The 15,904-nt window shown below is 42.6% G+C and overlaps 1 protein-coding gene across 5 annotated transcripts in view; it reads right to left on the reverse strand.

The window, feature by feature from the left end:
* Nucleotides 1-15,189, reverse strand: part of si:dkey-121a11.3 (uncharacterized protein KIAA1614) — a 29,796-nt gene extending 14,607 nt beyond the window's left edge. For 2 of the 5 annotated variants that reach the window (XM_014215995.2, XM_014215991.2), the window contains exons 1-4: nucleotides 12,674-13,118; nucleotides 4,289-5,341; nucleotides 3,110-3,179; nucleotides 2,009-2,149 (exon numbers count right to left, since the gene is read on the reverse strand). In XM_014215995.2, coding sequence (XP_014071470.2) covers nucleotides 2,009-2,149; nucleotides 3,110-3,179; nucleotides 4,289-5,309 — 1,232 coding nt within the window. In that variant the 5' untranslated portion in view covers nucleotides 5,310-5,341; nucleotides 12,674-13,118. Of the gene's footprint in view, nucleotides 1-2,008; nucleotides 2,150-3,109; nucleotides 3,180-4,288; nucleotides 5,342-12,673; nucleotides 13,119-15,010 lie in introns of those variants that run through there. The other 3 variants (XM_014215993.2, XM_014215996.2, XM_014215992.2) reach the window with 3 other exon arrangements.
* Between the last annotated feature and the right edge of the window lie 715 nt (nucleotides 15,190-15,904).

A 15,904-nucleotide genomic window follows, 5' to 3' on the forward strand; every position in this document is an offset into this window, starting at 1 on the left:
CTGAGGTAATCACTAGTCACTGCTCCCGGACCATGATATTAGGATTGAGATTAGGGAGGTGTATAATTCCAGCTGGATTGCGTAATGTGGAAATAGACGTGTGTGTATGAGCGAGAGAGGAGGGAGAGAGAGAGAACCTGATATAGCAACCAAGATAACCCAATGCCCTAAACCAATTCCCCAGTCGGTGGCCCGTGGGCCAAATTCTGCTTGTGGTTAAATGTATGTGCCCCCCCCCCATTTTCCTTTTAGAATTGCTTTTATATAATTAGGGTTGTTGGACATAAGACTGTAAAATCACCAGCAAAGCAGCTGAAAGTGATTTTAATTTAGGAAATCTGTTACCAATCTGTTCCCACGCATAAATAGATGTACTCAAGGCTTGAAATGATTCTGTTTTTGTCCAAAAAAATAAGTAATTTTATATATATAAAATTATTTATTTTTTTGGACAAAAACAGAATCATTTCAAGCCTTGAGTATATATGGGCTTCTTGCAGTCAAATATATATATGGGCTTCTTGCAGTCAATTTGCAGTGTACAAATTATTTATAACTACAGTACCAGTCAAAACTTTGGACACACCTACTCATTCAAGGGATTTCTTTATTTTTACTATTTTCTACATTGTAGAATAATAGTGAGGACATCAAAACTATGAAATAACACATATGGAATCATGTATTATTCTAAAATGTAGAAAATAGTCAAAATAAAGAAAAAGGTGTCCAAACTTGACTGGTACTGTATGTTCTGGCTCCCCCACCATCTGTGTTACGCTCGTCGTAAAGATTGGACCAAGGTGCAGCGTGGTAGGCGAACATTTTACTTTTATTTCAAATGAACACCGACAAAACAACAAAATACAAAACGAACGTTGAGTTCTGCAGGCTACACAGCAACTATACAAAAACAAGATCCCACAAACTAAAGGTGGGGAAAAGTGTTGCCTAAGTATGATCCCCAATCAGAGACAACGATAGACAGCTGCCTCTGATTGGGAACCATACCCGGCCAACAAAGAAATAGAAAACATAGATTGCCCACCCTAGTCACACCCTGACCTAACCAAATAGAGAATAAAAGGGATCTCTAAGGTCAGGGCATGACAATCTGCTTAACAACAACAACAAAAAATCAGCTCACAGCTGAATCCGCCCGCGCCTGCCCTAAACCATTATTATTATTATTACACTTAATTAAAAAGCCTTGAAATTAGAACAATAGAAAAGTGTGTATTTACATATTGACGTCGACCACAACCATTGCTCCTACTATTATAACTGTAACACCACCATAATTACTACTATTATAACTGTAACACCACCATAATTACTACTATAGTTTTCCGGAAACTACTATTTGAGATACAGGACAATGCCATACACATGCTCTATAACTACTTTTGCTAGAACTATTTACCCAGCTGTACATGGAAACTGCAACTACATATTGTATAGTTATTGTGTAGTTACTAGTTAGATAAATGTAAATATTACATACATAGTACTACATAATGTAGCATCTGTGTAACTAAAGTGTGACCCATAATAGATATGTGACATATCGGCATTTAAAAATGAATAGAGGGCACTGTAAATAGAACATGCGTGAGCAATGCTACATTTAAAGCAGTAAATCCAATATGTGTCATATCACTACCACCTGTCGCAGCTTGCTACGCTGAACACTATCAGTAAACAGACCGTGAGAGAGCCGCAGCACACTTTAACCGGCCAAACACAAGACAGCCGTCCGGTTGCTCCGGCACAAAAGCCTACAGAGATTCACAGGCCCTGCTGGGCCCCACAAAACAGAAGGGAAGAAAAGGAGAGAGAAAAATGAGGAAAAACGCTTTCTTCTTTGGTCTCGTTTGGTTGGCTATGATGCTACAGGTGTCTGCTACAGCTAAGCTCTGCTGGTAAACAGAACACACACACACACACACACAGACGACCCTCAAACCCACACACATAAACACACCCACTTGCGGAGCAACAGACTTACGGGTTGTCCCTCTGGACGGGTAGGATGGTGTGGTCAGCCTTGAGTGGGAAGGACCGGGCCTTCATGCGGGCTCTCTCCAGGAGCCGCTTGGCCTGCTCATGGCGCGGACTCAGCGGCAGGTCCTCGCTGGACACAAAGGCCCTGTCGGCCGCACACACGTCACACACACACACACACACACACACAGGCAGGGGGGTTAGGGGGAGGAGGAGGAGAGATGGTAGAGAGGCACACGTCAGCGCCTGTGCGGGAGAGACGCTCATAGAGAAGGGGATTAGGCCGAGCAGGCAGTCACTACTAATTAGGCTGACAAGGGGTGTGTGTGTATCAATGAGCTTTTTGTGTGTGTGTGTGTATCTTTTCATAAGCTTTTATCTTGTTTGCCTTTGCTTGTGTTTATGTGTGTGTGTGTGTGTATTTGTGAATGTGGGAACGAGGGACTGTGAAGCAGTCCCTTTGCCTGTAGACCCGTGTGTGAGCGGGGTTACAGACATGTGAACATTTTCCCAACACCAAAAACACAATTACCCACAGTGCTCAGAGCTTTAACCACACAGCTGCCCATTCAATTTCAACACAACACCTGCTTAACAGGCACTCAATGGGAAAACAAATGAGTGTGTTTCAAATACTAGGTGCTTCACCGGAAAGCCTTTCTCTTGTGTTTCTCTTGTGTGAGTCTGTAACTGGTTACAGAGAAGAGAGATATGATCATAATCCTCTTTGGTGATGAGGGTGGGGCTTTTAGTAACAGCTGTTATAAACACTGTGTCCCTGTCACTAATTGCAGCTTGGGGCTCTAACACGGAGAGATACAAGAGCAAAGCAGTAGAGTCACTGGTGTTTGCTAGTGTCGTGAAAGCATCTGCTGTATCTTCTAGATGTATTAGAGCGACAGTATTTAGGTTGGGGGTTTGGGTACCCAAATGACATTTGTTTGTGATACGTTCATATTTAAGCTATGGTGTAGAGGCGTAGGTGGTAAACCCTCCCCCTGGATAGCCACTGGGTGCGCGGGTTTTGTTCCAGCTTTACTCTAACACAATAATCAGGTGTTTTAAAGCAGCATACCCAGTAGCTCTCCAGGAGGTTCTACTGTACCTTTGGCTGTGCTCGCTGTCTTGGAGGGAGATTCCTGAATCCCAGTCACTGTCATTCAGTGCAATGAAACCTATAGGGACATAAATAGACACTGTAACCAGGCAGACTTAAGTATAATTTCCCTCCAGTATTGAAATGGCGTTGATTTCCTTATTTCTCTGTAAACTACAATAAAACAATTATTAGCAAGAAATATGGAAGAACCGTATTAAGTTTAACTATTTATTTACTTTTCCCTTTGTATATACAAAGCATGATTCATTTAGCATTGTGGATATTTGAGGCCATGAGAGTGAGGGACAGAGCAACCCACAGGCGGAAGACAACTTCTGTTTGTGACAGTTGCAATTAGACAGGCATTACATTCATTAAACATCTGGTCAACAGTCAGCCTATTACCTCCCGCCCTCCTTTTCCTCTCAAGATTCTCTACTTTCCATTGTAATTTTTTTTACTTTATCACATTATGTTGACGGTGTTGAATGTGAACTGAGTGTTGGGGAAATGCACTCTAATATAACAGGTCCTTCTCAGGTAAACCCCTTTTACATCATTGAGGATTAAGGGGTCTACAAACTGTGATTTTACTACGGTTATCACCCTAACCCTGAGCTGCACCACACATTCACTAAAATAATCCATGGTTTTAGGTCTAGTGGGTGGCGTAGGCAAGTCAGTTAAGAACAAATTCTTACTTAGAATGAAGCCTACCAAAAAGCAAAAAGGGCTCCTGTGGGGAGAGCTTCCTACTGCCTGAGCTATGTTGTTGATGTAAATTGATAAGAGCGTGGGGCCTAGGATTGAGCCTTGGGGGTACTCACTTGGTGACAGGCAGTGGCTGAGACAGCAGATGTTCTGACTTTAAACACTGCACTCTTTTAGAGAGGTAGTTAGCAAACCAGGCCAAAGACCCCTCAGAGACACCAATACTCCTTAGCCGGCCCACAAGAATGGTCTACCGTATCAAAAGCTTTGGCCATGCCAATAAAAATAGCAGAACAACATTGCTTAGAATCAAGGGAAATGGTGACATCATTTAGGACCTTTAAGGTTGCAGTGACACATCCATAAGCTGAGCGAAAACCAGATTGCATACCAGAGAGAATACTATAGACATCAAGATTGCCAGTCAGTTGATTATTGACAAGTTTTTCTCACACTTTTAGTTCTTTACTGTACCTCTACCATTGCACTGGGTCACCTCCTCGGCCCTCTGCTCCCTCTCCAGAGAGCAGAGGGCCGAGGCTCCAGAGAGCAGAGGGCTGAGGCTCCCTGGCTCTGGTCCTTGGCTCTTGTTCAGCATCTGCTTGAGGACGCCCCGATTCATCTCCACTCTCTCTGCTAGAGACATGGCACTCCCACTGCTGCACAGACTCTCCAGGCTGTCAGCCCTGCACAGGCCCCCCATTGGCCCCTGGGGCCCCAGTTCGCCCATACACCGCCTCAGACCCTCCAGGCTGTCACGGCGTAGCAGCTCCCTGCCCACCCTGCTGTGGGCCCTGGCTTTCCTCTGCTGGCCCCCAGGGGCCCCGGCTAAAGGCCTGTCTGGGGCCAGAGGCGCGTCTCCGTTCAGCAGTAGCGTTTCGGGCCTGGTGGCCTTCCAGAACCCCTTGGGAGGGACGCAGGGTTTAGCCGCATTAGCGGCGCTAACATTATCCGCCAGGGGGCTAGAGTTGGCGCTAACATCTGACAGGTTCTCCAGGCTGGAGCCCTCACCCAGCGCATGTGGGAGCGCAAGCAGGCTGAAGTCCAACCCACCCGTCCCCACCCCCTCCATCAGGCTGTCTGGCACCGCTGGGTGGAGTGTGGAACCCTGGGACTCTGCATCGTTGTCGCTACTACTTGAGCCCCAGCTCACCAGGACAGAACCGAATAGGGAAGAGGACACAGGAAAGGCCTTCTTATCCATGCCTGCCTTGAAAGCCTCCCTCTCTGCAGCCTTGTTGCGTTCAGACAGGGCCTTGACCTTCGACTGCAGGGCCGACACAGCTGAGCCCGGGGGCCCGGGCTGCTGCTGGAACAAGAGCTGGCTAAGGGGGCAAGGGGAGGGCGAGGTGGGGGTAGGGGTTGAGGTGGCAGGCTCCGGGCTGGGGCTGGAGGAGGGTTGGTCTTCCATGTCAGGTTGCAGGGTCTGGGGCTTGGCCCTCTGTGGCACGTAGGGCATGGGGAGAAAGGAGTCTGCCATGGCTACTTTCTCCATGGCCACATCACACAGTCAGGGGAGCGTCAGAGCTGTGGAGACAAGAGAAGAGATGCAAGGGATTTTGGTGTTATTTTCCTTTTTTTCCTCACTTAAAAGAGAGGACTAAGAGTATTGCGGTTGCTTTAGCGAGCAAATAAATATTTCATGAACAATAATTGTCATTTTAAGGACGCATGAAATGGCAGTTTCTCTAAATGCCTTTCAAAATCATACTTGTACTTTCACATTACAAATAAATGTTAAATCAAGTTAGAATCCAAAAAGGCATACAACCTGAGAGAAACCTACTTGTCCCTCATTAAAAGGGAGATAGCCACAAATTACTTCTCTTTTTGCTGTATTTGTACAAGGTTTGTTAGAGGTTAATTAAGACCGGGCCTTTCTGTTAAGTAACATGGTGGGCAGATGTACAACATTGCCTGGCAGCTAATTACTTTGGCAACCCTCTCTGATATTCACATTGAGGACACCACTTTGTCGCAAAGAGGTAAAACAATGGCGGCACAAAGGCTAGCTAGCATCTTTAAAAGAGGTTCTCCTGAAACCAATAAAGGATATAACAAAGACAAGAGCAAAGGATAACTACCACCTAGACTACATTAACAGTGTGAATTGTGACTGCCATCCCAGAAACTGTGGAAAGGTTTTGGGGAAAAGAAAATAGAGTAATGTGTCGTATTGAGATAAATTATGTAGCACGCAAAGCTATAGAAAACGATGGAAACAAACGTTTTACAGTACCCCTTTCCAAAAGAGATTGACTAATTTTCTCTCAACTCGAGGAGTGTTCTCTATTGGCATTCACAGCTTGTTTTTCTCACTTACTATGCAGCCTCAAATCCACAGGAGACCTCTAACTCTAACTCAAAGCCAAACAGAATTAGATACACATCAACAAACATCTCAATCCTATTATTACTGGGTAGAGGTCAACGGTGTTGCAACCACTACATTTTTAAAATAATTTTCTGCAGTAATATTTGATAAAACACTAGGCAGGATTTCTCAACAGTATGAGGGCCTCAATGGCTGGGGCCACTTGTACAGAACATTTCATCCTTATGTTCTGATATCATCCTCAAGGGTTCTGATAAATACAGTGTTTGTTGCTGTGTTAGCTTTTAATAACAACTTGGGTTAGTTTATCCAATGAGAAAAGGGACTGAGAGGCATGTCAAATTTTCTGGGCCCATAAATGACTTGCTCTTCACCATACCCATATTCAGCTACCTTTCTCAGTAACCATACACTGCGTGTACAAAACATTAAGAACACCTTCCTAATATTGAGATATTGAGTGGTGGATCATTCTTGATACACAGGGGAAACTGTTGAGTGTGAAAAACACAGCAGCGTTGCAGTTCTTGACACAAACCGGTGCGCCTGGCACCTACCACCATACCCCGTTCAAAGGCACTTAAATCTTTTGTGTTGCCCATTTACCCTCTGAATCGCACACATACACAATCCACGTTTCAATTGTCTCAGAGCTTAACAATCCTTCTTTAACCTGTTTCCTCCCATTCATCTACACTGATTTAACAAGTGACAAAAATAAAGGATCATAGCGTTCACGTGGATTCACCTGGTCAGTCTATGTCAGGGGTGTCAAACATTCCGTGGATGGGTCTAGTGTCTGCTGGTTTTTGTTTTTTCCTTTCAATTCAGCCTTAGACATCGAGGTCAGCAGAGTTCCTTACTAATTAGTGCCCTTAATTAATCAATCAAGTACAAGGGAGGAACGAAAACCCGAAGACACTCGGCCCTTCGTGGAATGAGTTGGACACGTGGTCTATGTCATGGAAAGAGCAGGTGTTCATAATGATTTGTGCACTCAGGAGTGTTTATTAATGTTAGCGAGGTGACTTCATGAAATTCAATCCAGCTTCACCGAACAACCCTTAACAGTACTGTGCTTCTCAAGATGCAGGTAGCCTGCAAACACTGACAGCTCACGAGACAGTGTGCTCACATTAGAGAAAAACACAGTCCTGTTACCTGACAAGATATACAGTGAGCTCCAAAAGTATTGGGACAGTGACACATTTTTTGTTGTTTTGGCTCTGAACTCCAGCACTTTGGTTGTGAAATGATACAATTACTCCTCCTGTCTCAGCCTCCAGTATTTATGCTGCAATAGTTTGTGTCCGGGGGGGCTGGGGTCAGTCTGTTATATCTGGAGTATTTCTCCTGTCTTATCCGGTGTCCTGTGTGAATTTAAGTATGCCATCTCTAATTCTCTCTCTCGGAAGAGGACCTGAGCCCTAGGACCATGCCCCAGGACTACCTGGCCTGATGACTCCTTGCTGTCCCCAGTCCACCTGTTCGTGCTGCTGCTCCAGTTTCAACTGTTCTGCCTGCGGCTATGGAACCCTGACCTGTTCACCAGACGTGTTACCTGTCCCAGACCTGCTGTTTTCAACTCTGTAGAGACAGCAGGCACGGTAGAGATACTCTGAATGATCGGCTATGAAAAGCCAACTGACAATTACTCCTAAGGTGCTGACCTGTTGCACCCTCTACAACCACTGTGATTATTATTATTATTATTATTAGACCCTGCTGGTCATCTATGAACATCTTGACCATGTTCTTTTATAATCTCCACCCAGCATAGCCAGAAGAGGACTGGCCCCCCCTCATAGCCTGGTTCCTCTCTAGGTTTCTTCCTAGGTTCTGGCTTTTCTAGGGAGTTTTTACTAGCCACCTTGCTTCTACATCTGCATTGCTTGCTGTTTGGGGTTTAAGGCTGGGTTTCTGTACCGCACTTTGAGATATCAGCTGATGTAAGAAGGGCTTTATAAATAAATGTTATTGATTTGATTGAATTACAACGAGGTTAAACGTGCAGACTGTCAGCTTTAATTTGAGGGTATTTTCATCCAACAATTTAGAAATTACTGCACTTTTTGTGCATAGTCCCCCCATTTTAGGGGACCATAAGTACTGGGACAAATTCACTTATACAGTATGTGTATTAAAGTAGTCAAAAGTTTATATTCCTAGCACACAATGATTACATCAAGCTTTTGACTACAAACTTGTTGGATGCATTTTCTGTTTGTTTGTGCATCTGTAACTTTCTCACTCATCATTATTCCCGATTTATTCAGGACTATCCGTAATCATGGTAGCATCCACATTAATGTAGAAGCGTTTAGAAACATATTCTATTCTTATTTACAATAAAAGTGACTCCAAAACGACACAATACATTATTTAATTACTATTGGGCACAAAATAATCTGAAACCACCAAAGCAAACAGCAAATGCATCCAACAAGTTTGCAGTCACAAGCTTTAATACACATAAGTGAATTTGTCCCAATACTTTTCTATCATTTCAAATCCAAAGTACTGGAGAACAGAGCCAAAACAACTTTTGGAGTTCACTGTATTACCCCTAGGACTGAGAAACCAGGGGAAGGAGGTTTACACAGATGTAAAAGGCTTCCTCGTGAGGGGCTTTGCAGAGAAACTCATTTGATTTAAATTAGTGTGTGCTTAATAAGGAAGGCTCCCTGCCAAGTTAACACCACCCACAAGCCTCAACTGTCAAGTACCCACAAACATCCCCATACTTAACCACACTCACTACTATTTACCCATTTAATTTAATATAGTGTAGAGAGAGAGAGTCATCAAGGGAAAGGGAAGAATTAGGGAAGCTTGACAGAAGGACCCTACACAAAGCCACAAGGCTGTTATACTACATAGTACAGTACAACACCACCAGGAAAATATTTGTTATCGGCAATTCCATGGTAACAGATCAATGCTGACTCTGATTTTTCACAAAAGTACGCCAAACAAAAACCATTGATTGCAAAGTTATACAAACAATACAACTATGTACAGTACAGCAGAGTAGAGTATAGTTTAGTACAGTACAATAGAGTAGAGTTCAGTACAATAGAGTAAATTATACTATACTCTAGTGTGCTCTACTGTACCATGCTCTACTGTATGGTGCTGTCCAAACTTGTGAAACAGACGTCTATGATTGGTTCAGATTTGGACTGACCAAATTTCAACATCCATGGATATCCAGTGTCGGTTGGTGCTCAGTGGGTGAGAGGGCTGGTTACAGGAAATGGAAAGAGAGGGGGCTCATGGGTAGGTGTCAGTAAGAGCCGGGAGAGGTGATATTAACTGGAGAGCGAGAGAAGAGAGACAGGGAGAGAGAGGGAGGGGTTGTCCAGACTGTTTAAACACTCTTGCTTTAACCACCAGACGACAGAAAGAAAACAGTTATGAGTTGAACATAACATTATGCCAGTGGAAGGGAGGACAGTAGCGGGAGACCCAACTGTGGTTTGTGAATACTATAAATTCCCATTGTAGCAAATTCGGTTGCAGTCATTCTGTTAGATTTGTTTTGGTCCTTCTGTTACCGATTTAACAGAATGACACGTTTTAATCACTTAATAAATCATAAACCAAATTGTTATTAATAAAAATATAACAACTTGGTTGGTCTACCTTTACTTGTTACTTCTGTGAACTTTGATTATCCTCCCTCCTCATGATGGAGAGAAATTCAAAAATATGTTAAAGGTGCTACACATTGAATTTTTGTATTGTAATTTCAGAAAATGTCAATAATATATCTCCTGTAATGATAGTGTTTCACAATATTACTTACCCACCAGTGTTGTGTTTGGCTGTGATATTATCCTCTTGATATGGGAAAGCTATTTTGACTTTGTGGCTGTGTTATCTACTGGAAATTGGGTCAAGCAGCCAATGTAGAAATTGCTCTGTCATTTCATGGCTGCTAAAATTCTACACTGTTCGCTCAATTTCAGTTATATGAGAAAACAAGCACTGAAAAGTGTAGGATATCATTGTACCATCTAAATCGATGTGAAATATATTTTCAATAACAAAAAAATAGTTTTTTCAAGCAGTTTGAAGCTGGTGGACCTAAACCGAAAGTAAAAGGCTCAAGCGCGAGTCTTCGTCATGTTACGAGGAAATAGGATGCAGGGGAACGGGAAATTTGTTTGAATGCAGCCTAGTGCTGTTGCAATTCATCTAGCTTCCGCATAGGAGAGAAATTCTAGGTGTAGCGCCTTTAAAGATGTGTCGGCTTTTGGTAACAGAATGACAAGACACTAGGCAAGATTTATTAAAGCTGCAATTGACTGTAAAAGGTGATACACGTATATATCTTAAAGGTGCTACACATAGGATTTTTAGAATTTCTGTATATATCTGCAGTAATATTTCTTAAAGCGGCAATCAGCAGTAGAAACAATAACAAAGCGTTGTACCAGCCTCTGCTTCTGAACAAAGCTGAGGGATGGGACTGGAGAAATGTAACCACTCAAATTCAAAGACAGAGCCATTAATGCAATGACTGACCATCCATGATATCAAAATGATAATTTTAACCATGTTTAGAGGGTATAGTGTTTTAACCATGTTTAGAGGGTATTTGTTTACATGTATTGGAGTAAAACAAGCTTATATATTTGGGGTTCTGATGGGGTATGAAAGTTGAACTAAGCTCATGAGGCATTTATAAGTTATATTCTTCAAGAATCAAATGGGTAAAAAAAAAAAGACGTAGCAACTGCTGATTGCCCTTTTAAAACTATACAGAAGGCCAATAATTTCTGCAAAACTAAATATAAAAGTGTTAATATTAGTTGGCAGGGGTCTTTACTTCAACATTATTGTGTTTTTATGTATTTATAATACCTTTTAAGACTTTTTCTGCTAGATGTTTAAGACCCCTTTTCCATCTGTTTGACCAGAAATCAAGGCCTCTGCTTATTCCAATTTTTTTGGATGGAAAATGGTTGGGAAATATATATACAATATGCCTTAAAACCTCTTATGGATCCACCCCTTTTTTTTTTCAATTTTCACCTAAAATAACATACCCCAATCTATCTGCCTGTAGCTCAGGCCCTGAAGCAAGGATATGCATATTCTTGGTGCCATTTGAATGGAAACCCTTTGAAGTTTGTATTTTTTTGTACCATCATCTTTGAAATGCAAGAGAAAGGCCATAATGTATTATTCCAGCCCAGGTGCAATTGAGATTTTAGCCACCAGATGACAGCAGTGTATGTGCAAAGCTTTAGACTGATCCAAGGAACCATTGCATTTCTGTTCAAAGACTTCCCAAATGTGCCTAATTTGTTTATTAATAACGTTTCATGTTCAAATTTGTGCACTCTCCTCAAACAATAGCATGGTATTCTTTCACTGTAATCGCTACTGTACAATGGACAGTGCAGTTAGAATAACAAGAATTTAAGCTTTCTGCCAATATCAGATATGTCTCTGTCCATGGAAATGTTCTTGTTACTTACAACCTCATGCTAATCGCATTAGCCTACGTTAGCTCAACCGTCCCGTGGACAGGACACCGATCCCGAAGCAGTGAATTTAAAAAAAGATAATCTATATTTGACCCCAAATTTGTTGTGCTCCTACGAACTTCACATGTAAATGCTCATGGGGCTTTTTACATGGAAATGCCCTCATGCACTTGTTTAACTGGAACCTGACATCAAAAGTCACACACAGCTTTGATTGGGATTGTGTTGAAAGTATTTAAAAATAGTAACTTATTAAAGGTGTCTTGTCAGACCGGTCTTAAACTCATTCAACTCTCTCTACTGCCTCTCAAGAAAGACCAGAGCCCATATTCACAAATTGTCTCCGAGTGCTGATCTAGAATCAGTTTTCCCCTTTTGATCATAATTAATAATATTACACGGACAGGGGGGGGGACATGATCCTAGATCAGCACTCTGAGACACTTCATGAAATGGATACAACGCCGTAGGGTTTTAATCATCACAGATTCAGTCAGGAATGCAGCTGCTGTCTCCAAATTCCAGGGAGTGACTAGGGGACGCAGAGAGCATGTTAGAGGTAATAGGCTACACTTCCACACCAACATTGCACTTCACAACCACTGCGCTTGTGTTGAAATGCCTGCAGTCACTGAACCGCACTGCAACAAGGTCAACATGGGAGACTAAGGGGAGAAGGAAACCAATTGCTTCTGCGAGACTGGGTTTGTTCTAAAAGGAACTGTTTTAGTCTACGGTAATTTATCTGAAATTCCTCTGCCGACCTCACCTCTACTGAAATGCTACTAGGTTTCTAATTCACATGCAAATATGGTGGCCACAAAGGATGTAATAGATTTTGGCCTCTCCTGCCTGTATTTGAACTCGGACAATAGATGACACCCCAGATGCCATGATCAATAAAATACATTGAATGCTTAAGTTCCAATTATCATTGAAATAATTATAGTTGGTTTCTTCCTTTGTTTAGATGAGAGAGAGAATAGTCCCTGAGAGTGTGAAGAGGAAAAAGTTGTGGGGTCTTACCTCTCTCCCTCCATTGGTGTTCAGAGACTGAGGTAGCTCTGCCTGCTCTGGCCTCCTCTCCCAAATGCCATCCTAAAATCTGCAAAATCTCAGCCCCAAATCTTCTCACTGTTATTTCAGCGACGCCTTCTATTTTGAAACAACCTTCCCCTTCCCTCCCTCCCTCCCTCTCTGTCTTTCTCCAGCTGTGTTGGGGCAGTTCAAGTGTGGGTCTCGTCTCCACTGAGCACTCACGCTCCCTTTAAGTACACAAATCTGGGAGTTTCACCAACCTTCTCCTCCCCTCAACAGTCCCTGCTGCCAAGTATCCAGTTCCTCTCCCCTCCTTCCTCTGGTAAAACATCTACAGCAGGCAGTGGGCAGCAACTGACTGTAAAAGGTGATCCACATGTGTGGAAGACTCAGAGTTGCTTCGGGAGACAGTCTTGAGCAGCTGGTAGAGGATTGGCCATAGAAGTTCTTAAATGCAACACAAGGGTAGCTCTATTGGTGGAGGGGCTGAAACTCCTCCCGCTGTGGGTGGAGACTAGTAACTTTACCCTTGAATTTGAGAGAGAGAGAGCAAGAGAGAGAAAAAGAGAAAAAGAAAGGTAGTAGCAAAGGAATCTTAAATGCAGAGAGCAGAGGAAATGCACTAGTCTCCAGGCTCATATTCCAGCTGGCTCAGGAATTTTCTTTGTTGATTCTCGATTTGGACTCGGTTGATTCGTCACTCTCTGCCCTCCACCTCATATGTTACTGATTGTCAGATAAAAATAATAAAGGAATACTTTGACATTTAAAGATATCTTTTAATGTGCAAAAAGGTTCACTAGATAATAATTGCGTTCTCATGTTTATTTTTCTTTCAGGGGGAATTTTTGAATCCCCAAGGTCTCCCAGGCCTGTTTTGAAACAGGGCCTTAATAATCGGAAACATTGGGGAAGATATTTAACTTCATACACTGCTAGATCCAAGTTAGTCTAACTGGAAGTCCTCCTGGCTTCAGAGTCCGGAAAGACTGTTTTGATGTTGTCTTTACGATGCGTTGGTTGATATCATTCCATTCACTCCACTCCAGCCATTACACTCCATTTCAGCCATTATTATGAGCTGTCCTCCCCTCAGCAGCCTCCACTGCTCAAACACCCACAGGCACATCCACACACAGCCCCAGAGTGATGCCACCTTCCATTACAACGGTTGGATTTTCAAATCAAAACAACAAGAGGTGTCAACCCCCCCCCAGGGGAAAAAAAACATTTGAGAGAACCAATCAATGAGTCTGCTCAATTTCTAATCGAATATTGCATTACAAACAACCTCCTGTCCAGATTACTGAGTCACAGCTCTGCCCTCGCTGAGCAGTCAAGTGGGTCGCGTCAGCCAAGCTAGATCCAAGTACCCAGACCTGAAAAAGTCAAGCTCGGAAACTGAGGAATATATCACAAACTCACAGCCTTATGAAAAATGTCTCTCCTTCCCCCCCAAATAAGTTACCCTATTTTCAGAGCTGAAATGTGATTTGCTCAATCCACCCCTTCCTCCTTTTGAACAAGACCTCTATTGTGCTGTAACTCCCATTTGTAACATACACATCTAGGACCACCATGAATTGGCCCAGGACTATGTCTATGCCTCATAAGTACTGTAAGTATGGCCCAAAGACGAATCTCCACCTTGGGATAAAGCCAACATATGTGTCTGGTGTTTGTTTACACACTGGCAGTCTGAGTACCGGACTGGTAGTGTAATGGCGACTATCTAAGTATTTTTTTAAAGCAACAGTTTATGCCTGTACTTCCTCAGTTGACAGGGTTCTCTGAGTAACGCAAGACTATGAGCTAATTTCTGCCAGTGGGCTGGAGCAATAGTCCAGTTTAGCCAGAGAAAAAGTAGTCGACAGCATGTGAAGCATTAATGTTGAAACACTGCTTTTCAGATTGTGGGGGTTTCAAGGAAAAGCAGAATTGCAGTGCCTTGCAGAGATGATATTAAAAGCCTTGCTAGCCAGACATAACTGTATGCATCTGACAGCCTTAAAATGACTATGGGAGTAGACAGTCGAGGATGCTCTGATATCTGAGCTTTTCATCAAGATTGAAGAAGTGATTGACCATTGAGCACAGATCTAGGATCCACTTACATTGCTCCAAACCTAACCTGACCTCTCAAATCCTTACTTTTTCATTACACATGGATCCCAACAATCATCAACTATACTCTTTATACTCACTGAGCAATTTAGGCCAAATGCTAGACAAATATATTAAAATGAAACATAAAATAGCTTTAGAAAAGGATGAGGCAATACATACTGTACATCCAGTTAATAATGTGAAAAAGTGAGAAGTTACCTCTTTATGCATTTCTTCAGTGCGCTGATTTCCCTGATGAGATGCAGGTTCAAATCCTCAGGCTCCATGACTGTCTAAATTCCCCAATGTCTCACTAAACAGAATGGGGTACCTCCATCATCTTCATATGTGACATTCCTCACAGTACTCCTTTCTGTCCCCCGCTCTCTGTCACACAGTCTCTCTCTGCATATCAACAATTGGTTTGGATTGTTAATCTCCTCTGAACTGAAATGGATTAGGGCAAAATGAATCCATGACGGCCGGCCATTGGCTAGACGCTGTAGCAATCACTTCAACCTGGAACCCATTGGTCTCAGCCAACATGCGCGAATGAGGCATGGACGGACTAGAGATTATTTCTATCAGAGTCAAAATGAGTTCTACTGAGTCAAATGTGTGATGATGTCATGTCAAACCCCTTGCTGATCCCAGCTGATGATTGGGTGTACAGGGGAGCAGGATTACTTACAACCAGTTCTGTAATAGCCTAAATCCTGTCAGACCAAGCTCTAGTGCAAAGTAAATATTACATTGCTCTTTCCTGAATATCATCATTGTGCATCTGTGAATGGTGGTCATGTTGGAAAAGCCCTTCTGTGACTTGTAATATCTACAAATTAAAAGTACAATGTGAAAGATTGGGTTTGAAAATGATACTGATGTTTGTGGTTGATTTGATGTGGCATAGTCATTTTGTTTGCCTGCTGTGCTTCTGTCAATAAAGATGGGATGTCTGTGGCATAGCAAAATGCCTGTATGTATTACTGTATAATCTGGTAAAATTGCGCCCCCTTGTGTTTTTGTTTTTGTTTAATTCAAATGGCTGTCAGTATCAAAACGTAGCTCATCGTTGCAAAACTTGATATACAGTGTAGCATAGCATTATCGCTA

Source organism: Salmo salar, chromosome ssa10 (genome assembly GCF_905237065.1).
Source record: "Salmo salar chromosome ssa10, Ssal_v3.1, whole genome shotgun sequence".
NCBI lineage: Eukaryota > Metazoa > Chordata > Actinopteri > Salmoniformes > Salmonidae > Salmo > Salmo salar.